This window comes from Eurypyga helias, unplaced genomic scaffold, assembly GCF_000690775.1.
Source record: "Eurypyga helias isolate BGI_N326 unplaced genomic scaffold, ASM69077v1 scaffold17006, whole genome shotgun sequence".
In the NCBI taxonomy this organism is placed as follows: Eukaryota; Metazoa; Chordata; class Aves; order Eurypygiformes; family Eurypygidae; genus Eurypyga; species Eurypyga helias.
The window spans coordinates 16771-40736 of NW_010258761.1; the positions used below are offsets into that span (position 1 = coordinate 16771).

A 23966-nucleotide genomic window follows, 5' to 3' on the forward strand; every position below is an offset into this window, starting at 1 on the left:
AACCCATTCACATCATGTTTTGGTATTGTTGTGTTTTGAGATATTTAACTGTTCCTACATGGTCATTCTTTTATTATATGTGGGTGATGTGTTAAGTGCTGAGTTTTCACAGTCTGATTTGGTGATTTTTGTAGTCTGTGTGAAGGCAAGAACTTAACTTGTGTAGCCTGCGAACCAGTGGAGGACACCCTAGCACTGACAACACCTGTGCCAGAGGAGGACATTGAACTACCACCCAGTGAATACTCATGCAGCAAGATGATGGACTTGGCCTTCCTAATTGATGGTTCCAATAAATTGTCAGAGGAGGACTTTGAACAACTGAAGACTTTCATAACTGGCATGATGAAGAAACTCCACATCTCCCAAAAGAAAATCCGAGTGTCAATTCTAGTGTATAGGGCTGGCCCCACAATTTATCTTGGCCTGAAAGATATCAAAACACAGTCCCAGATGAGAAAAATTGTCCAAAGCATAAAATACACAGGTGATCAAGCAGCGTCAGCCTCTGAAGTCCTTAAATACATTGTGTTTCACGTATTTGGAAAAGCAGAAAGGACTAATGCTGCAAGAATTGCAGTGCTATTCATAGCAAGCAGGTCTCCGGGAAAACTTCGCAACATCCTCCCAGTTTTGAAGAATAAAAAAATCTCAGTAATACCTGTGGGGATTGGACCATATGTTAATATGGAGCAAATCAGGTTCATTGAAAAGCAGTCACCAGATAATAGAGCCTTCCTCGTGAACAATGTGTTAGAGCTAATGGATAATAAGGATCTCCTCATTGATCATCTATGTGGTCTTGGACCTGAAGATTTGCCTTTACAAACTACGGTCACTCCAACAATATCCAGTATCTTAATTCCCCCTTGGGGACTCACACCACCACCACCTTTTTCAGAAAAACCAGCTCACAAAAGGCTGGACATTGCTTTTATTGTGGAAGGATCTGACAGTGTAGGGGAGGAAAATTTCAATATCATCAAGAAATTCCTTGAGAGGGTTATCACAGAAATGAATGTGGGACAGGAAGATATTCATGTTACAGTCATGCAGTATTCAGAGACTGTCACACTAGAGTATTCCTTTAGGGAAATACAGTCCAAGGAAAGCGTTATTGAGAAGGTGAAGAGCATACCCTACCAAGGAGGGAAGGCAACCAACAGTGGGAATGCACTCAATTATGTTTCCAAACACACATTTACACCAGTGAATGGGGGCAGGCAAGATGTTCCACACTTGGTATATATGGTGTCATCCAGTCCTTCCACTGATGTTATCACGCGGCCTCCCAGGAGCATAAACGTTATTCCCATAGGCATAACCCCTAATGCAAATATCCAGGAGCTCAGAAAGATCAGTCAGCCTAATAACCCAATAATCTTGCACAGTTATAGCTCACTTATTGAAGAAGCACCTAAATTAGTGCTGCAGTCGTGCTGCTCTCGTAAAATTTGGACAGAAATTCCAGGTAAGGTTGGACATATTTCCTGTGTAATTTCCTCTTTCCTTTGTTCTGCCTCCTCCATTTCCCCCTTACATCACTGAAATGTGAAGGATTCCCATATCTTATCTGGCATCTTGTTGTCCAAATGCCAAGGAAGGACTGTTTATCTTCACTGGATGCTGAGGGTGCTGCCCCAGTTCAGCAGTACTGAGCACAGACCTGCAGCCAGCCTTTTGTAGTCTCAGAAGTCCTTGGCTCCATTTGTCAGTAACATACAGTAGCTTTCAGATAGGTTAGAGGTTGAAGGAAGAAAAAAATAATTGCCTGCCTCAAGCAGGCAAATGAAAATTATACTTCCTCTTTCCTGAAGAGGCTTCACTGTTTTTGTTTGTTTGGTTTGGTTTTGGGGTTTTGTTTGTTTGTTTTTCTCCTGGTTTGTTTTTGTTTGTTTGCAACTGGGGTTTTGTTGTTTCATTTCCTTTTTTTTTCCTCCTGTTGTTTTTGTTTTAGTCCCCTACGAATAAAATAGCATTAGCAGAAAAGCAGGAATTGAAATACCCATGTATCCCACTGAATATAAATCTCAAGGTTTCATTAAAGGGCTATCATTTACTGTTTCAACTGGCCATTATATTACTTTGTTTTCCCAAAAGGTAGGTGCCTCCACCTTTTCTGCTCCTACCAACTGGTTAGCAGATGCTACTTCTGGTTATCATGTAAAAACAAACTGTTTTTTCCTCTCTTCAGAGTTGTGCAACAAACCGATGGATGTCATGTTTCTTCTGGATGGAAGTTCCAATATTGGAGTATCAGAGTTTGAGGAAATGAAAAACTTTGTACGGGCATTTATTCAAAGTGCTGAGATCAGTATGTACCCATCTTTGAACTCAAACACATAAAGACATTTTGTATTATTTGCTTATCCTTGATAAAATAGCTTCTTAATATAGTATTTTTAATTTTTATTTTTAAATGACTCATTCCAATCCTTCAAAAAAAAAAAAAATTATACTGGGGAAATCAGTCTAGTAAAGCTTTTGGTTCAGATGCAGCTCAGTTTCATCCCAAACCAAGCTGTTCTGGCTCAGGTGAATTAAGGTTTGACATCCAGTTCAGGGAATCGTGTGATGAGGAATAGCTCGGACAGCAGCTCTGATGAGTACTTCCCTTTATACTGTACTGAGCATAAAAAGTGTGTGTGCCAAAGTGGCAAAGAAGTCCCTGTCATAGGATGGAGATTTAGCTGAACTCATTCTGTGGCAAAAAACCAATAATACGTGTTTGGTTTTATTCAGTTCTGGATTAGGTTCAACAGACTTGAAGATAATCATTCAAGACCAATACTGGTGCAAGTAAGAATGGATAATTCAGAGTGGTTTTGGTTTAGTTTTGGCCCAAATGCAAGGTTTTGTTCTTTGGAAAGGGAATTTCTGGTTCTGACCAGCCCTTTTTGGTTAACCTAGGGTGCTGAAAGTGACTTTTAAAGGTGTATTTCCTGACCCATGTTGAATGACAGACACTTCTTGGGAGTGCTAGAGCCACTGAGCTTGCACAGTACGTACTGATGAGAGGTACACCCCTAGGTACGTCATTCAGCACAGATGTTATCTGTGCAGTCAGCCTGGGAGAATGCCCTATATCCTGCACATACATGAAGGGACCATGTGACACCTGTAGTAATTTAGGATATCATGTGCCCTTGCACCACGTCCGTCCACATGGCAAGGGCTGCACAGGATCCTGTGTTTTCCCAGTAGCATTTGTTTTAAAAAATATGGATTTTTTAATCAGAACTTTGCTTTTTCAATTCAGCATTAAACCATTTTCGTGGAGCAACTGCTGTTGCTAGTGGTGTTTCTCACAGGGTGTTGAGATATTTGTGTTGTGCCTGTGTTTTGGAAAGAGGTGACTCCCAGCACTTGCACAAATTAGAGAACTCATCGAGGAAAAGTATGTATTTAAGTATAACTTAAATTTTTAAGGGAACATACATGGATGACATTCTGTTTCTGAGAATTGTGTGCATGCACGATATAGAGAAGCAAGCCAAGTGAAATAAATACAAACTAAGCAATAAGACAATTTATTTTAACCTAGCACTTTTCTTCATGTTTGAAGTCTGTAATAACAAACGTTACATCATTAAGAACACAACATTAATAATGTAGCTATGAAAGGACTTCTCACTATGGTCATGACTTTAAAATGAGGAAGACCATGAAAAACTTGCAAAGTGTAGTGAGTAGACAATATTAAGGTCAATATAGGTCTGCAACATTTGGGTACATGAAATCACAACTATTATTAACTTAATTCATGAATGTTTTACAAAGCATTGATAAAGAATAATGTGCTATATACATAAGAATCTTCAGTATACAGTAGAAGTCCTTCTAAGACCATGAAGAGACGTACATCCAATCATTATAAACAAGGTATTGCCCAGTTCAATTCTGCAAATCTGATATTCATTACCTATATCAACCCTCTGTTAATAGTTTTGTTCATACTTCTTACATAACGTAGAAGCAGAACCTGGGTGGCAGAGAACAGCAGAACTTGGAATTTCTCTTCATTCCCCTTTGCAGGTCATGCTCCCTGGGTGCGCTGTGTCCCCATGCTGCAGCCTGATGCATGCCACTCGAGTGATGGTTGACAGCAGGAAATTTGCATGAAATGTAGTCACCTAGGGAGCTTGGAGCATCAGACAAATGGGACATCAAACTACTGCTCTTGCAAAACAATGTGTACAAAAAAAAAGTGATGCTGAGGCAGTTTTAAAATGGAAAAGGAATAATACTTTGAGATCAATAAAGTAAAATTCTCCAATCATGGTCAAATTGATCAGCAGTAAAATATTGCATGCTAATTCCTGACAGAAGAGCAACTGTTTCCAGCAATACTTGCATGTGTATTCACCTGGGAATAGTTCAGTTTTGATCTTTTGATTGAAAATGCAGCTTTCACACTCTGATGGAAAATCAGTGTCTAGCTGAGCTTAATGTAAAACACAACCATAATGTATCCTTTAGATTTATTTTAAGACATTCATATCCACTGCGTAAAATGTTTATTTTCTTTCTGCTTCAGGCAATACTTCAATTCATGTGTCAGTTCTCCAGTATGCCAGGGAAAATAATCTAGAAATATCATGGAACATGCCTCAAGAGACTGAAAAGCTTGTAGAGATGGTGCAGTCAATTCAACAAAGGGAACAAGGTCCTACCAGACTAGGTGAGTGATTATGTGGATGTTGATATTTAAACAAGAGGGGAAGAACACCCCAGAAATGCTAAACATACCTGGCCCAAATCACCAATTTATGTCAGTGCTACTGTGGTAGTGTTCTGCAGTAGAACTCTCCTTTTCACTTTTTTTTTTAGTTCAGCCGTATCTTTACTATATGTACATTTGTTGGTAAAGGTTCAATTTTCTCTATTAAAATGTATCTGTAGGTTACTCAAAATGAGGTTTATGTTAATGTGTTTTAGAAAGAAGGCAACCAGTTTCTTTTCAGCGTTGAAGTAATTCTCAGGATTTGCATTCATTATCTTTCAAGCAAGTAAAACATAATTAAGAAGTAAAGAGTTGATCGTTAACCTTTCAGCATCAATTAGTTGATTAGACATTTAACAGCAGATCTGCTTATGCTGATGTCAATAGCTGCCCTCCTCAGATGTTTGTTACTCTATGCTGAGCCATTGTAACCAGTCCGCTTGAAAAATAACTTAGCAAAACAGTAGTTCTATTCTGGGTGGTTCGATTCCCTCATCCAAGTTGCCGTGCTCACCCCACAAGGACTTGGGCTGGCACAAAGGCAGGGGTGGTGCAAGGGAGAAAGGATGGCCTAAGACAGCACCTTAGCTGAAGAGTTGCTCGTGAAACATCATCTTCTGTTCCAGACAACTGCATCTTGAAAAACATGGCCACTTCAGTTGTCTTGTGCTAAAACATAACACAGATTTCCCACTGGGTCTGTGGAAATTCAGTATATACATACGTATCACTTGTGGGGTTCAGCAAAAAGTGATTCTCCTGTAGCATATCTGATCTTTCACAAGATACCTAGAGAATTTTGTTCTTCTGGACTGGAACGACATTTGCTCTGGCAGCCACCTAGCATTAGGGTCCTATAAGAGTTGAGGAGTACACAGATTTTTAGGGTCTTTGGCGTACTTCAGACTGTAAAGAGTTATTGGTACAGAAAAGTGAGAAATAAAACCTGACTTCCATAGTTCGCAGGAGGATTAGCCATGATTGCTTTCTCAGCCTGGAGAAATAAAAATACCAGATGGCTGATGAGACTTCTATAGGCTCGTTGTGGGATAAATTGTTACGTACAAATAGATAAGTTTCATGAAGCCTTCCATGTAATGTGTATAGTAAGCCACGCTGAACTACAGGATAAACAAAGAAAACATGGCCTTTGGGAAATGAAATGGGAGAGGCAAGCACATGACATACTCGTTAGTGATTTGTTTATGTCTTGTTGGAAAATGCTCAGAGACCAAGATGAGGGATGTGGTATAATGAACCAAAATGGAATTGAGTAGTAGTTCCTCCCAAACGAAATAATAAAAATAAGTCATTGTGTTCTAGTCCTGCACCTTGTAATGTGTGTGAATTCGGCTGACTGTGTAGGAGACTCAGCATCCCTAGGAAAAGCATGGTCATCCATGTCCTTCTGCCTGTGCTCAGGCCTCTGAAAATGTAGAGGCTCCTTAAAAAGTGTAGATGGTTCAGTCTGGATGTTGTGATTCCCTGGGTAGCTCTGGAAATCTTTTGTAGCCTATGGAAGGCTTCATCAGGATTTACCTATCAAAAATATCGTTACCATCAGACCAGCGCTGTTTCTTTTCATTTGTGCTGGCTTCCCTATGGTAGAAACATGATCCTGTGTAATCCTTATTCAGTCTTTGCTGATCTGAATCATCCTGTTCTGGTCAAAAAAGCGATATGTGCAAAGAGCAACCGTAGGCTCTGTTGCCATCACTGCAAAAGTCTTACTGCAGAAAGTGTTCCCTTTTCTGTTTCATTTAACCATAAGGTAACTCCAGGAGAGAGATATGTTTTATTAGTAAGAAATGATGAAAAACTACGAAGTTTTTGAGGGCATAGGCAGAACAAAAAAGAGCAGACTATACCACAAAGCTTTCCCATGCTTATGCAATAAGATAACACCATGCAAATTTTGGCTCGAGTAACCTATTGGGAAAAAGCTCTGGGGATATTCAGACATCATGAAATTTTGTGCAACTCTACATAAGAAATATCTGGAAAAAAAACCCCTAAAACTAACGGCAAGCAAGAGCTGACTACATAAGCCTTCAATCAGCTAAAAGAGTGATCTATGTAAGTGAATGAAGAATCACATAAACGTGCCTCTGTTCAGCATTCATGGGTATGTAGAAGAGGCACAGGGAGCACTTTCAGCAGTGTCTTTAGTAAATACCGCTTAAGACTTTATAAAAACCTGATTTTGCTTGCTCATAATTTACTAAAAGTAGCTCATGTAGGCAGATGTTTTCCGTGCTCACTGCCTGCCTCAGACTCAAAATTTGGGGGTACTATCATCTGTGTGGTTCTGCTGTATTAAAAGCATTGTTAAAGAAAAAAAAAAAAAAGTGTGCTCTCCTCTTTAGGAAAATAATCTAAACATTTTTACTGAAACTTTCTATAGTTATTAACATACATGAATAGCAACATTCAGTTTTGCTTGTCCTTATAAAGAAAGTACACAGTTCCTTTCTAACCAGCTCTGTGCTTTAGGAAGCAAAGGCCCAGCACAGCACTTTCCTTTATTCAGATCTCTGCCCTGAGTGTTGTGGTCTATGCAGAATTGTCAAAATCTTGCGCCTCATCACCCACTCAAGGCCATGGTTTTGCCAGCAGCCCTGATCCGTCGGCTCTCATCCTCTGAAAGACAGAGGTCTTCCTCACTTGCTCTTCTACTACTGTTTTCGAATTGGTGGGGTCAGCTCCTTTCTGAAGCCAGCTGTGGGAGCCCACTAGTCTCTTCCCAGAGCTATTTTAGTTTGCTGCCCTGGCAGGTTTTTATGTTTGCTGGCTTAGTGTTTTAAGTTCATTTCTTAGAAGCTTTGTGAGTTGAATGTTGTCCTGGTGGGGCCTGGGGTCATGAGACCCCCTTGATGGTAAGAGAAATGCAGGATTTGTGGCTTGCAGAGCCAGGAAATAAAAGGAGAGGGTTTGGGGTCTTGTAGTCTGCTCCCTTCAGTGGTGGTGGGATGTTAGACTGGCAGGTCTATGCTGTTCATGAAGAAAGAGCTCAGCCATTCTGCTAATTGACACATGTAAGTGCCAGAATATCAGTGCACAAAGAACTGACTATTTAAAGTTTCGGACTGTGTGATCACTTTGCAATAGCTAATTTGTTTCAAAATCAAAATAAACTGCTATTTTCTGTTAAAAAACCCCAATTTAATTTCAAGTCAAGACCCTAAATTAAGATATAAAGACCACCTTTCAGGGTGGTTTTTCTGATTAAACAAGTCCTTGGCTATAGATATGCAATCTGCCTATTCACAGCCCAGATAGAATTGGCTTTTTCTATACCTCTTCAAGTGCTGAGGAACCATTTGTTCTTTGCTTCTTTCCCAGGCAGCTTTCGGTACTTGTGGGTGATTACCTCTTGTAGTACTTTTTCTGGTTTTGGTCAAGATGTTGCAGAAGTGTTAGTGAAACCACTGAGGCCACTTAAGGCATTGACTCACAAGTTCCCAGCAGGAACCTCCGCCTAACTGGAATCCCCCATCTGTCACAACTCCACAGACCCTCATGGGGGCTTTACAGTTTATTCTTCATTTCAGACAAAATTAAAGAAAATAATTGCAAAGATTGCTTTCAAACAGTTTCTGCTTTCCCTGAGGCATCCACCAAACCATTCAATGTCTGTGCATTGGTTTATTTTCCTCCATGTTGGATTATTCTAGGATTAATCTTGAATTTTATTTCTTGGATGTATTTCAAACGTTTCTGGGGCACCTTGTGCTCTTGAAGTTCATTCCATGATGTTCATAATTGTTCCCAATCTAATATCTGTGATTCAGATTAGCATGCCTTTTTGCACATTTTTCCTTCTTTGTCCAGATCATTAATGAAATTATTCAATAAGACAGAATCAAGTGTAATTCCCTGTAGACTCCCAGGAAACACCTCCAACCCTACTCAACAGATTGTCTTTTGTCCTTAAAGCTTGTTTATGTCCATTTGAGAGTCAAGCTTGAATGTGCATCAGGTGATGTAAAAAAACCCCAAAAACCACAAAACACCCCAAAAACAGCTAATTAACCCTTACTGTATAGTCTTGTTCAAGGCAAGTAGAAAAAGAGTTCTTACAAAGCCTTTTCTGACTGTTCAAAGTTCAGCATCAATCGTTCATAGACTTAGCTCAGAGGAGAAGACCGTGCAGTGATGCCATCCCTTCTCCATTTTTTCATTGTCTTTGTTGGATATCTTCTGTTGCTTTTGCTGTGATGATTATTCCAAACAAGACTTCTGTTTTGTACTCCGTAGTGCAGTCAGGAGTGTATCAGCAATGAAAGATGGGGGGAAAGTGCTGTTGCTTTTTTTTCTTTTTCTTTATTTGTCTTTTTTTCCCTGGACATGCCCAGTGACTAACAATCATGCCCTACTGACTGAGCTGAAAGGCTGCTGGGCGCTTTGTGCTCCTGCACACTAGTCCTTTTCATTCAGTTATCCAGATAAATGTTTAGATGGTCGAATTTGGGAAGGGGGTGTGTGTGTGTGCATGTGTGAAATTAATTGTGGCTATTATACCTGTCAAGAGCTGCAGAAGTGTAATGTGTTAGGAGACAGTAGGAGAAGAGAGGGCAGAAGGTCAGGGATAGAAGAGCAGCCCACCATGTCATCTGCCTTTGGGAACAGATTTTTTTATTGTGTGTCACGCTACTCTCAGCTCTGTTATTCTCCAGTATGTGACGAAGGCTTTTGGCTTTGAGACTTCCATCTTGATTTCTCATGGGTTGTACGTGTAACACCTAAAATACATGTGAGTATGGAAGTCATTCCACTTCCAAAGCCCATTTGTTGCCTTTTTTTTTTTTTTGTGTGTTCAGTATGTGGGAACATGTTGGCTGCTAGTCCAGGCTTAGGTTCACAGGCACACACAGAGAAAATCCTTAAAAACCTGCAACGCTTAAAGCCCATAGCAAACATCCCATTCACTGCACTGGAGCTTATTTGACACTCCTTGTCAGTGCTAGCAAATGATGTTTTGGCCACTGTCAGCTTTTCTTTAAAGACCGAAAAAATATGTTTTGTTGTTGTATGCAGCAGGATTTAGGGTATTTTCTATTAGCGCTCTGATTTTCTCTTGGGTCCATCACTGAAATAAATAGCTGATGGAGTGGTCCCATACAGCTAAACAGATTTAAGAGTTAGCTACAGCAGAAGGGGCTAGCCCCAGCCCCCTGACACCTAAGTGCTGCACACTAGCACTGCCTTCCTTCTGTGGGAAGGGATGTGCATTGGCCCTTCAGCAAGCTGAGGGAAGGGCCGAAATTGCTGAAAGCGATGCACTTTTTTTGGAATGGCTATTTTTTCAGGCATGGTGAGTTGCCGAAGGCAGGTAGTTGCGTATCCAGGGGGGGCTGGGATGGGCCCTTTTCTTCCGCCAGCAGCTTGCTATGGCACTAATGCGGCCAGAGATACGTTTGCAATGTACTTGGATATGTCAGAGCAAGCTGTAGTGGTGCCAGAAGCAGTGTTGGCCCAGACGTCAGCCACTCAGGGGGAGTACAAGACCCAAGGTGGTCTCATAAAGGCTGAAGCCCGTGCGGCTCAGACCTGGTCATTTTAAAGCTAAATTAATTATGTACAAGGTGTTGTGCACTCTCCTTCCAGTCTTAATATAGCCCTGTGCTTGTTGATATTTATTTCAGAGTAAACATTTTAAATTTCTTTTATTGGCATGAAAATGTTATGTTGCACCCTAGTAGTAAGAAAATGTTCGAGTTGGTTGTTTTATTGGCAGTCAATATTTTCTACTATGGCTCCTGAGGAATTTGGTATTACCCTCCCTGGTGAGATGTAGAGACAAAGAGCTGAGAATTGACAGCTTCCAGCTCGGGATGGTGACTTTCTGAATTTCTCTACCAGGACAATCTCTCTAGCTCATTTGATCATGTCTTCAGACAGCTAGCCCTTTTCTCTAGAGCTGGCTTCAAAATAAGGGGAGAAATCCAAAGACTTTTTAGTACACTAAACCAAATTTTCCATATGTTAAATTAAGTAATTGTTTTTTGGGGGACTTTGAAATAGCCTGGTTCTATTACAATGAAACTTGATTTCTTTAGTAGAAATTACAAAAATAACAGATTTTACAGTTTACAGAGCTGTATGAAAATTTCTGAAAATTTTCAGAATTAATGGGAGAAAAAAAATGGAGCTGGAGCACCTGGTGACCACACCAAGTACACAGAAGACAAAGGGCCATTAAAGAATGACAAACACAGAAATGGCGAGTACTTGTCAGAGATGAATGAAAAATTGTTTATGATTCTTACCATGCAAAAGTTTAACCTAAAATATTTGAAAGTTAAAACCTGATATACTTTTTTTGGTAATTATTTATAGGGTAAAAGGGAAATGAGGAATTTTTCTGGCAGAGTGAACGTCCTGAAGCAATCTCTGTGATTGATATATATCAATCACATATATATCATAATTAATATATCATATTAATTTTCTGTATTTTGTTTTATCCCTTAGTTATTTATGGATCACATGCCATTCTGCATCTAACATTTGTCTCTAAAGACATACAGAGTAACTGCTGGAAAACAAAACCTACACAGTTGGAAGAACTAAATGAAATATTATCATTTCAGAGCAAAAAACAAAAGAAAAGCATCCCATCTTGTTCTTAAATACTGTTGAAAGCTTTCCATTGATTTTTCTCTTTTTTCCTTTTTTTTTTGTTTACCTTCTGATTGTAATTCACATTTCCAATAAGCATTTTGCTTTAAACAAACGTGCACCTTTCAATTTGAAAACTATTGCTTGGGAAAAAAAATGTGACCCTCTCTAGCCAGGACAATGGTAGTGGAGGTAATGATGCAAGGTAGATGGAATCTTATAGGAGGAGAAGCTGATGTGGATCCTATTCCTGCGGTAGGCCTGGCAAGGCCTGGCAGCAGTTCCTAGTGGGTCTCAACTCTTTTTAGTCAGGGACGTCTGTGTGTAGAGATAACACATAAAGATGAGGCTAAGCCTCTGGGAAGGAAATAGTGATAATGATAATGGGCTAACGAGGAAGAAGAGGTGTCTGGATAAGGTGGGAAGGGGATATGAGCCTGTCAGTCAGTGACTGTGAGATGCATGAGACAATAGGAAAGGATGGGGGAAGCAACAGTATTTGAGAAGGGAATGTCATCTCCAACACAGTACTGTGGCAAAGGAAACATTTGGACTTCTTCCAGATGCCTGTTCTAGGCTGGATTCTTCCAAGGGATAAATTCTTCCTGAAAGGCTAACTAAGACCTTGTTGAATATCCAATTGCTGTAGCCATGTTATCAATAGTCAATGTGCTGAGTGAGCTTCCTAGAGGCTGTCCATGCTTGCAGCAGCTTAGGAAATGGATCTTTGCTTCTGCAAATAAAAAGGGGTGAGTGACGTGATGAAAGAAGACATAAAGTGCAAAATGTTCAGGTGTGCTAAGGTATTTTGGGAGTGTGCTGGTGAAATATCTACGATCTGACTTCCAGTGTTTTACGAATGTGTTTGTTACTTGAAATTGTTCAGTGAATTCCTCAGGCAAACGTATTTCTCCTCTGCAGTTCTTGGAGATTACTCAGAGGAACTAGTTTTTCAGGTATTTATTATTCACCATTTACTATTTGCCTTGAATGTCACATCAGTCACACGGTATCATTTCTACTTCCTGACCTGATAGCTTTCAAGTGCAAAGGAGCTTGTAAGAAAGTTCCATATCATCATTCCCAGTATAAATATTTGGCAAATACATATCTGAATACATGTAATAGTAAAGTGCTCTCTTGCTGAGGTCATGATTTTGAAGAAAAATTTGCCTGAGTGTTCACAGATGTTAAATGAAAGGGCAACAGCTACCCATTTAAGCCAGTTTGTGATTTGAGCTGAAGTAGAATTTTTTTGTGTTTTGTGGCTTTTGTATGTTGTTTTGCTATGTGTTGTTGTTTTTTTTTTTTAATATGGATCACCCAGTTATATTATGGGTTAGTCTGAGTCCAGCTTTCAGAGAGATTTCTGGTAGTAAGGAAGCAAGATATGCTTTTCACACCAGTAGAAAAAGTTGACCAAAATAGGGAAGGACTAGTTCTGTGGGAGCTCAGCAGTTAGTGTGGACAATTGAGAGGTGTGAAGTTGTCGATCAGAGAGCCACTGGATGTCACTGTTGTTCTGCAGTTGGCAAATAGTACATAGTTTCCTACATATCTTCTTTCCTTATATGTGATGCAATGGTAATACTTCTGGAAAAGGTAACTACTAAAGTTTGGGGTATAACTTTATCCTCATGACTAAGGAAAGGTATTAACATTCTCATTACTTCAGCAACTGGGGTGCTAAGGTTAGTCCTCCTGTGCTGGGAGGTATTAATAGTACGGATACTGGTTCTTAATAGCTGAGATTTTTCATGTGGCAGAAAGCAGGCACCAAAAGTCCTTTAAAAAGAGGTATTTTCCAGTACTGTATAACCGACTAATATAAAGTGAGATTTAGTTTTATGGCCTTCCATGAGGTTTTTTTATTCTATCTTTCATTTATCTCTTCATTTCTTCTTAGGAAAAGCTATTGATTTTGTAGTTCAGAACGCAATGTCAGAATCCCACGGAGGGAGGCCCAGCGCATCAAAGGTCGCCATAGTCATCATATCGGCGAGATCAGAAGACACTGTGGAGGCTGCTGCACTTTCTGCAAGAATGAACAGTAAACCTTGTTTCACTGTCGCTGTTTTTACGGGGAGTTGTTGCCTTTTAAGTAATGAACTAGAACAAAAAATGAAAAATTAAGGTGCTGGTATGTTCGTGTAAGTTCACTGATACGGACTTACTGTGCATCACGTTCTGGTAAGAAACAGGCCTGAACAAGACCTGTCTGATGAAGATGCCTTTGAATTACTGGTTAATTCAGGACCAATTTGCAATTTAAGCTGAACATATTCCATAGGATTCACAAATTAGTGACATTTTATTTTTCCAGTTCCTGTGAATAGCCAGAGATGACAAAAAATATGATCTAATGTTAAAAATAAATATAATTGCAGTACACTGACTCTTTCAAGAATTATTTCAAGATTCAAGTTTAATAATAAATAGAGAGGGGTTTTGATCAGATTCTGCACTGACCTATACAGAAATATGCTCTTGCTATCAATGAATGCTGCATGATGATTTTTCAAGTTTTCTGGCTGTAGTCTCTGCACTTCAGCTTCCTCAGGTGTTCAACTGAGGAACAGTGACTTCCTCTGTAGGTTGCTTTGGGAGCTATCGAATAAGGCATGAACTATTATTTTTTAATTAAATAGCTTGAAAATAATCCAATTGCCATGTAACTGAAGAAAGAAAACAACATATTGAGATATTGTTTTTATATTTGGAAAAAGTGAAGATGTTGTCATTAAGCCTGCAGCTGCGTTTTGTTGCCCATGCATGATCTTATTAAGCTTGGGACTAGTAGAGTTCATCTTAGCTAACACTGTAATTAGAGCATCATCGTTGCTGCCCTGAATTGCCTTTAGCCTATGTAGAGGGAGTGGTGTAAGTAAAACATGAAAAGTAACAGTTGAGGAAAAAAACCTTACACAGTTTATTTTTGTTTTATTTTTTTAGAAGCAAATGAAAATAATACAACAACAGCAGAGACCTCCTTCTCCTGTGCATTGCCATTTAAAACCCTCTCTTCTCTTTTCCTAGGGGTTTCCCTCTTTCCGATTGGAGTTGGGAACAGATATGATGAAGAGCAGCTAAGGACTTTGACTGGGCCATCAGCTGCTAATAGAATCATGAAGCTTCAGAATTTTGAAGACTTATCCACCATGATCACATTGGATAGCGAGTTTATCAAAAAAGTGTGCATGGGTAAGTCCAATGTAGTTGTAGCCTCATAACTGGAGCAAAACCCCAAAAATGAAATGCCAAAATCAGAATGACTTTTCTTGATTTGAGAAGTCAACCCAAGGCTCGTTTGTGAGTGTTTCACTGAAAATCATCACAAATGCTAACCTGGACAACCACCATCACTTAGGTATGATCAAAATCTGAGCCCTTTCAGCATGTAGCCAACTGCTATTCTAATTAACCAACTCTCAGCAAGTTTTTAAGAACTGCTTAGTCCTGAACTTTCAAGCTACTGTCTTATTAATAATCAGGGCTCGTCATTAACTGAGGGACACCAAGAAAGCTCAGTCTGTCATGAATGAATGGGGACAAGCTTGAGAAATATTATACATTAGTTGTGAGTAAAGATTTCAAATCATATTTTTCTGCACAGACATTGTTATGTGTATGTCTACACAGAATTTGGCCAAAGTGTAAGGGGGGGAAAAAAAAAAGTGTGTTCTGGGAAAGAAAACACTGGGAAAAAAGGTGTAAAATATTTTAAACAAGCATTCATTTATTTGTAGATAGCAATGCCCCCCATCTAAGGAAAGTTGCATCAACTCTGGCCAGTATTTTACTTCTTTTGCCTCCTTCGTCTGTGCGTATATAGATATTTATTATACATATTGTTGTTATTTTTATTACAATAGCATCTACGTGTCCTCTGTAAATCACTGTCTCATTGTATTAGTCATTGCACAGGTTTTTACCAGCTTTACTAGGGCTTAGTTACATCTCCATTTAAATAAGTGGACTTTTTTGCAGAGCCAAGTACCACTAAGAATGAGGAAGTTGCAGAGTGTGCACAGTCCAGCTTAGAGATATCCGATCAGTCTCCACTGGGATCACTTCTGGCATTTTAAAATCTCTCCAGAGCATCAAACAGCTGCCATTTTCTAGATTTAAACAGCTGCCATTTTCTTTCTTTTCTTTTAAAATAAGCTTTCAAACATGCATTTCCTCTCTTCACACTGTAAAATATGTGATTTTTCTTGCCCTAAATTATATTGATCCAAGACATAAGATGGGGAGCAGGAATTTGAAACCAGTAACTACTTTCTTACTGCAATCTGTCCTATAACCTATTGCTACTAGAGGTGGAAGCTTTACATTTTTATGAAAGTTTTTCCAACTGCACAAAGAGTATGCTCAAAAACTGGGATGATAGGTATCATATTAGACACCTAAATCTTAAAAATTTAGCTCTCCTTTCTGCTGTTTTTAAAGCCTTTGTCATGGGGTGGGAAACTATCTTCTTTTTTTTTGTTGTTGTTGTTTGTTTGTTTTATTTAAGTTTCTTACAATCTGTAAAGTATAATTTTCCCCTCCAGACTCATACAGTTGGATTTCTTGTATGAAGGGAGTCTTACTTTATGTATGGAAGTGAACCAAAAATAATACTATTAAAAAGGTTTAAAAGATTTCCTAAATGCTTTCAAAATACATTATTTGTCCGGGAAAAGAGCAAATAGGGTATATGTGGTAGCATAGTATAGCATTATATAAAGAGTCTGCTGGTCAGTGGTTTAATTTCCTAGACACAGGCTTATCACATTGTCATACCATAGTACTTCTATAAAATTATTTTCATGTATGTTTAGGTGTGTTATGAGAGCACATAAACTTAGAAACCGCAATTTAGTTGGTGTCTTCTGAGGTTCTAACTGACTATACAATAAACTGCTGTCACGGTAATGCCTCTGTGTAATGAAACTGAATCTGAGTGTTCTTATTGCAACTCTTTTCGTACTTGTGCTAGCTGCTGACAAATCTTATCTTGGGGCTACTCGCTGTATTTATCTTTCTGCATTTAATAGATGTGCGTGTGTGTGTAAATTCTCACTACCTGCTAATTACCAGAAATATTCTCGCTTCATCGCAAGATGCAGAAGTAAGGCTAGACCCTGCCTCAGAGCTAAAGCCGTGATCTTCTTTTAAGTACCACCTGGGAGGAGCTGTTTGTCAGTCCAAGGAGTGCTGTGGAGTTACAGCCTACCTATTGCTCACAGGGTATTTTAGGACCAATATCATTGCAGAAGTCAGGTAATGCTAGCAGTAGTTAAGTTTATGTATTCTCTGGCTTACTCTTGTACCCTTTGGACAGATGCCTGCAGTCTTCAGGCAGGGGTTCTCATACGCTAACACAGAAAGACCTTACTGCTTAAGTTGCATTTTTAAGTAAGCAATCTGTATTTTGGTGACCACCGCCTAGAAGGCTGGATAAAGGAGTGAGATGGCTAAAAGACGTCTGTTTCTCTTTCAGATCCTGTCAGAGAATGTATAGACGAGGATGGAAACAAAAAGAGAGTAAGTGTATTGCGTCTCTCCTCTACCTGGCTTTCAAGTTAGAAAATTCATGCAGGACCATGAATGCCTCCATAGATAATCTGAAATAAAAAGTGTTGGACAATATCAAGTATTAAGAATTATTTTGGAGGTGGAAAATGTTGGCTTTTGAACCAATGAGAGCACTTTGCAAACAAAGGAGACTTCCTCTAATGACACCTGATCTTGCAGTCTCTTGAATATTATTGAAGGCAGTGCAGAGCCAAAACTTGTGGCCGTGTGTCTTCCCTGACAAAGAAAAGCGTATTTCCATCTCCTGGTGAAAGAACTTCCGGGAAGGCTAGACATGGCCAAAATAAAGGTGCATGTACAGGGGGAGGGAAATTGTCCAGACCCTCTCCTTCTGCTAAAAATACCTTGTCCCTGTGAAAACTTTATAGGAAGATAATTATTGTGTGATAGTCATCTCTCTAGGGAAGTCCATCTCTTAAGTAATGAATCAAAGTTCTTAGTGTTTGTTTGCAGAAAAGCTTTTATTAATCCAGAGAAAATTCTCAGAACTTTAGTAAACCCGTCTGATCTCTCAAAAGTGATCCACCCTAAGAAAAGAATATTATGAATGGTTCAGTTCCTTAATCTCAAGTGAAATGCCAAGGTTTTTGAGTGTATATTATATGTCATGCATTTAAAAATATTAGCATAAGCTTGTGACACGTTTTTTAGTAAAGGTCAGTTATGACTTCTACCCTAGGATTTATCTTGAATTTCCAGTACATTAAAAATTTTCCTTTGATTTTTCCCTTGTGAAGACATGACTGTAAGGAAGGATGTGGCTAATAAGGAAATGGTTATGATATTGTCTAGACACAGGAAATACACTTATATTAAAGCTGCCTTACACTGTTGGCCTCGGTCAGCTGGTCAGAACACAGAAAGACTTTAGCTAGACCAGACACAAAGTATGACCTGGTGGTGTTGAGGTGGACAACCTAATTAAGAAAAAAACAACAAATGAAAACTAAACTTGAAAAACTTTATTAATTTAAACCAAAAAATAATTAGTTTGTTGTTGGTTATTCATTTGAATTGCACGTCTCCAGGCCTCTGCGCTTCTAGAAGGAGACATAGGTACATGTGGATAAATGCTGGGGAGCCTAAACTTGAATTTCAGACACGACGGTTTTCACTTTTTTGGTGATAAACCTAAAGCACAATTTCTGGTCTAAAATGCTTTTGGAAAAAAAAGGAGTCAGGCTCCAGTCCGTATAAAAATGAACCAATGCTTCAAATGGCAGTCTTTAGGGGGATTTTGTGTTACCTCTTCTGTCAGCCAGAAAAAATGGGTTTCAGAAGACACTGCCAACATAGTAGCCATTGCCTGTTGGAACAGGCTGTTGAGCATCCCGTGGTGCCAACAGGACATCATGGATATGCTCTGGCTATGGTGTTCAGCACCCATACTCTGAATCCCAATACTGACACACGGTCAGTAACGTGCCATCATTGGCCTGTTACCCTCTTCCAGTGTAGTCCGCAAATCCACAGGGAAGAAGAATCAAGGCTCTTTTCCTGATTCAGAAAACAGAGGCTTTTACATCAGATCCATAATATTTCAGGCGTTACTCAGAGTTACTGCAAGAGGCTCAGTTCCCCAAGGGGGATGTCTGTCATGCACCTGGAGATTGTGGGAACTGATCTCTTGCAGTTTGCAAGGAAATCAGAGTTCTCAGGATCAAAAAACTCAGCCTAAATCCTATCTAATAACAAGAATGATGTGACTTGTTACTTCTGGTTTTTTTTGGTTATTACCTCTACCCTGGAAATGACTGTGGAAGAAAGATTTGTGGCTAAGGTCAGTAATACAAGGACAGAACATCAAATGTGTTAGGTTAGGCTAAAAATCCATCCAACCCCCTTTATTATCTGGCCAAAAATAGAAATCTGGGAACAATGTAAGTAAGCATATATGATACTTCCCTGAACTTAGCCTTGAAAAATTTGTGACTCAGGGCACCCCTGAGCTGGAAGGGACATCTTTCTGTGTTTCATAGTGCTCAATAGTTTTGTATAAATTTGTTCAGTCATTCTTTGAATCCATGTAAGTTTTTAGTACTTGTCATATCCAGTGGCTAAATAATCATATCCAGTAACTAAATTAAAAGATGCCAACTGATGAACTCGACTGGGGTACGTGGCTCTCTCTCCTGCAGATGCTCAGTAAGAGGAAGAGTGTGCAAGTCCAGGTCCATAGGTTCAGAGCTCCCTTAGAGAGGAAGTCTGAAGCTTCCTCCGGTGTGCTGGCAGGCTCATCGGTTTCAGCAGACTTATCCTTCACGATTTAGAAACCCCTGCTTTTGCTTTCCTTTCTCTCCTATTCTTACTCCTACGATTTCATATCAATTGGGATTTAAGCTTTCTTTGTCTTCAGAGTCCCTGTGTTTTCTTTTGTGCTAGGATTCTTGGCTTTGTTTGGATCATTCGATTTATATTTTTGTTTTAATGCGCTGTGCTTTGCTTTTCTTGTCCAGGTCTTAGAGGTTTTCCAATAGATGTCCTGTCGAGGAGTGAAATAAACACAATTAAATATGTATGGAAGCTAGAGGGTCCTTTGCCAGACTTTCACAGCTGTATATGTACCCTTCCAGGTGCTCCACTTTCAGTGAGTTGTAGGCGAGACAGCTTTAATTAAAACCCATACCATTTCTTCCTATCTAAATATTTTTTCCATACTTAAATCTCCTCATTTTACTTTTTCAAATCTTCATCTAGTCTCACAAGCCTGAAAAGTATTAAGCCTCTTTCAGGACAAGTTCTCTTCTCACAGTCCTGAAACACACAAAGCAGTATGTAACTCATAAATTAAAACAGTAAATTAAGTCCTGTTTAATATTTGAATTTTTATGGCTGGAAATCTGACAGTTCTGTTTTAGGCCTGGCAGTATTACATAGCTCAGGGATACAGAGCAGTACTTTTACCTCACTACTCTTGGTTTGTACACTCCAGTGCTAACAACAGTCTGTGAATTAAGCTATGGTTACCTAGATATTTTGCCATTTTTGCTCTTCTCTTTCATGGGAATGATGGGTAAGCTGAAAAGGAGAGGATGGGAAATAGCCTTGGCCAATAGCAATCATCTTTTCTTCCCCATGTTTTTGCTTGTGAATATCAAGAAATATCCAGTTCATAGAATATCTCACTTTTTACTATTGCTTTTGGACTCACCTCTATAGAAGTTATTTCCCACATTTTGAGATATTCTTGGGAATGTAGACCTCAGGGATGAACACTCTGTTTTGAAATTCATTGAGCCTATTTATTGACTTTAGAGCTCTGTGGGACTGGGGCCAGAGAGCTCAGCTTTGTGCAGATATGAATCTTTAGATATTCCAGGTTGTGACCGTATCTATTTCCCTGTCATTTAGCAGTATGTAATTCTGGTGCTTTAAAATATAGACTGTCCTTTCGAAAATTATAATATATTTTCTGTTTTGTTTTTAATTGTACAATATTACGATGTATATCTAGTAACAATCTGATAAAGCAACAATTTCCATTCAGGAAGAGAGGAACTGATTTAAAGTTTTGGAGTTGTGGCTACAATAACTGGAGTATTCCATGCCTTTCTAGTTTGGAACAAATATTGTTAGTTCCTGCTGTGCCATGACCATCTGTGCTCAGAGCTCTTTCTAAAATAATTTTATGGCTTAAGAAAGCTAAAGACTTTGACATTTAAAGAAAAGCTAAGGGGAATTCTTTATTGAGTATGCTGTCCATGCATCCTGTAGGATGGCTAGGCTAACAATAGATGGAGTACCAGATACTTCATTCTGCTGTAACAAAACGTCTCCTGTTCTAGACTATTGTCTTTTGCTTGGAATTTCAGAGTCTATTTCTTGCAGTCTTGCTAATTTAACTTTCTCATCCACATGAAGTCCTTAATGCCCTGCTTTCTATTATTTAATTATCCAAGGCTAATTTGAGTAGCACTGCTGTCGGTGTCACTTTAGTTGCTAGCTGTAGGAGCGTGGCAACAGCTGTGTTTTGCATTTTTCTCCCCTCAGCCCATGTTCTTTTCAATTGTTAAATATCCATGTCTCCCTGTCTAGCCTGGTGACAAATGGACATTACCCGACCAATGCCACACTGTGACATGCTTTCCAGGAGATTACACAGTTCTGGAGAGTCACCAAATTAACTGTGAGAGGATGCCAAAACCAGTATGTCACAGCAGTCTTCCTGCTGTTAAGATTGAAGAAACCTGTGGCTGCCGATGGATGTGTCCGTGTGAGTATCTGTCTTTGCATGTATGCCCTCCTACCAATCACCTGAAATGTTTAGCAGAAATGTATTGCTGAATGGAGCTTCTCAGTCATTGTGCAGACCGAAGTCATCCGAGGTGTGAGGAATTAATGCTGTACACTGGCTAAATGAACAGCTAGGTGTGTGAGTCTCAGCGATGTTTAGAATGTGTGATGCTATTTGCACGTTCTGGGCCACTGCGAGCTTATTTTTTAAATTAGGGTAACTGCATTGCTTCATCAGTGAATCTCACACTTGATTTACAAAGCTGTGTGAACTGGGAAGGAGAATGTATGGAAGAGAGCAGAAATTTATCTCGGCATGTTGTAAGCAAGTGATGTGGTCCATCCCTAGGCTTGAGGGTTTGGCCTGATCTCAGTCAAGAACATGTATTAAAGAAACAACAACAAATGCTCTCTGCCTCCATGAAACCTCACACTGAGTATTTGAGCAGAAATGGTGAACACAATGTGATTAATGCCTTGGCTGAGATAACACACAGAAATTAAGTGCACCTACTTGCACTTTACAGGGTGGAGGGATTGAGCCCTGAAGGTGGTAATCTGTTTATTAAAAAGAGGGATTTGTCAGCACCTCTTCGTTGTTATGGATGGAGGCTGGTTAGGCAATCTGTGCTGCAGGAGCATGGCAGTGCATACTACTTTGCCGAATCATGAGGAAATTTAGTGTTCAATTATTTAGAGAGCTAAAGCCCTTTCAAACAATTGCTTGATGGTGCAGATGAAATGACAAATGCTTTTGCAAAGAGGAAGTACTTGAAAAAGTGTTCTTCCTATGTCATGTAACTGAGTTCAGAGAATAGATCAGGAGTTACACCACGAAAGTGTTTGCTTGCTGAGCTAGTTATAAAATTTAGAGCAATATTATTTAGAACTTGTGATTCCTGGATCTTGGGTGTTTGAGGACTATTAAATGGATTTAAGTAGATTGGATTCATACATTTTGTGCTACAAAATACCTATGACAAATTTAAAAGGATATCCATTATACTTAGAATTTTTTAGATGTCCATGAATAAAAAAAGGTTAAGAAACCTTGTTTTACTGCTGACTTGTTTAATTGTTGTTTGTACTTGAACTTTATAAAAAGGTACAGTAGAATATCTGAAGATGCTCCAGTGCTCCAAAGGGATGTACCTCTTTACAATCCAGTTCCAACGGTACATGAGATAGGCTTTGTTTTACGTGGTTTTTTGAAGGGCAAATTGCTGTTTGCTGGCTTTCTTGGGAAATTAAGTTTAAAGGTCGATCAATGGGAAAGAGGTTATTCTCAAATCTCAACTAGAAGACAAGTAGCTGAGTTATTAATAAAGAAAATTTTCTTCTTACATGTTTAGCTGACATTGCTTTTATTGCCCTTATTATCTTTAAGCAAAAGACTTGAAAACACATGAGTCAGAAGCATCCATTTGCTCAGGTTCTGTTTTGGTACTTGTGAGATTATAATCCTCTTTGTTTTCGAGTTTGTGATGACAAGGAAGTGTTTATAACCTAATGACCACAATAACGAGGTTTAAATTCACCATTGTTTTATCCTGTGCACATTATTTCTCTGCCCTTTTACTGTTTCCCATCTGAAAAAAAGTTTTCTGTTGTTGACTTGTGACATGTTTGATAAGAATGAAATAGCGTTATTTTGTTTTGAATGTAATAAGGGAATAAAATGCAATGCCATACTAAAAATGCGATGCAAAAATTGAAAAATAAGTATGCTACAGTCTTTCCACAAATAGGGAAAGGATAAATTTTCTCTGCTTTTTTTTCATATAAAATTTATTAATAAATCACATTCAATGTGAACAAACTTCACCCTAGGCCATTTTCTGTGAGTTTATCCAAATCTTTTGTAATACTAATTGCTCTAGACAAAGATACTTCAAAAAACCTATTTGATAAAGTATTTACCAAAGTTTCTTGTCAATGATTTTCTGCAGCATTTGCAATTCATTACCTTCATAGCTTTCTTAATTAATGGATTCCACAGCCCATAAAAATTGTGAAGAAATAGTCTAATATGAACAAAAGTGAATGTCTATATGTCATTTTTTTTCATTGGTTTGCAGGTGTCTGTATAGGAAGTTCATCTCGACATATTGTCACTTTTGATGGGCTGAATTTTAAGCTGACTGGCAACTGCTCCTACACCTTGTTTCAAGACACGCAACATGATGTTGAAGTTGTCCTCCATGAAGGACCATGCAGAGCAGCTCTGAAGATGGACTGTATGGACACCATCGAAGTGAAACACCGTGGGGTATCTGTTCAGCTCTTCAGTGACATGGCAGTAAGTTAAACACAGCAGAGTGATCTGTGCATTGTCTGCTCATACTATGCAATTTCAAGTTATGGGGGCAAAGCTGTTCCCTTTATCCAATTTCTGTTCCCTTTGCAGCCTATTCTTAGGCTTCTGACCAAATGCCTCATTTCAATATCATGTCACGATCTGCATTCCCATAACAAGCCAGACACGTTTCTCTTCTTGTTTTCCCCATTGTGTGGGTGTGACAGTGTCAAGAACATGGAATTTGGCAATGTCTCCCTGACACTTCTGCCAGAACAGCAGGGATTACAGACAGGACATACTGCACTCTGATTCTCCTCTGTTAGCAGAAGTCCTTCGCACAGGGTTATAATTTGGTGCATGGTAGAGCAGCCTCTATTCTTCACAAACCTATGCATGGCTGGCTAGTAGAAGAGCTAGGGAGTTGGTTCTTACCTTGTGTGCAGGTAGACCTCAGCATTAGATGAAAGGCCAGCTCAGTATTTAGGACTTGGGTGTAGTGGTGGATGAAAA

The 23966-nt window shown here is 39.1% G+C and overlaps 1 protein-coding gene across 1 annotated transcript in view; it reads left to right on the forward strand.

Annotated features, from left to right (window-relative positions):
- Window positions 1-23465, forward strand: part of LOC104511750 (von Willebrand factor-like) — a gene marked incomplete at its 5' end in the record, with an annotated part of 37461 nt that extends 13996 nt beyond the window's left edge. Inside the window, 8 exons of the mRNA XM_010154485.1 lie at window positions 135-1471; window positions 2195-2314; window positions 4538-4681; window positions 13251-13394; window positions 14381-14545; window positions 16830-16873; window positions 20960-21137; window positions 23236-23465. Of these exons, the coding sequence (XP_010152787.1) occupies window positions 135-1471; window positions 2195-2314; window positions 4538-4681; window positions 13251-13394; window positions 14381-14545; window positions 16830-16873; window positions 20960-21137; window positions 23236-23465 (2362 nt within the window). The remainder of the gene's footprint in view (window positions 1-134; window positions 1472-2194; window positions 2315-4537; window positions 4682-13250; window positions 13395-14380; window positions 14546-16829; window positions 16874-20959; window positions 21138-23235) is intronic.
- Between the last annotated feature and the right edge of the window lie 501 nt (window positions 23466-23966).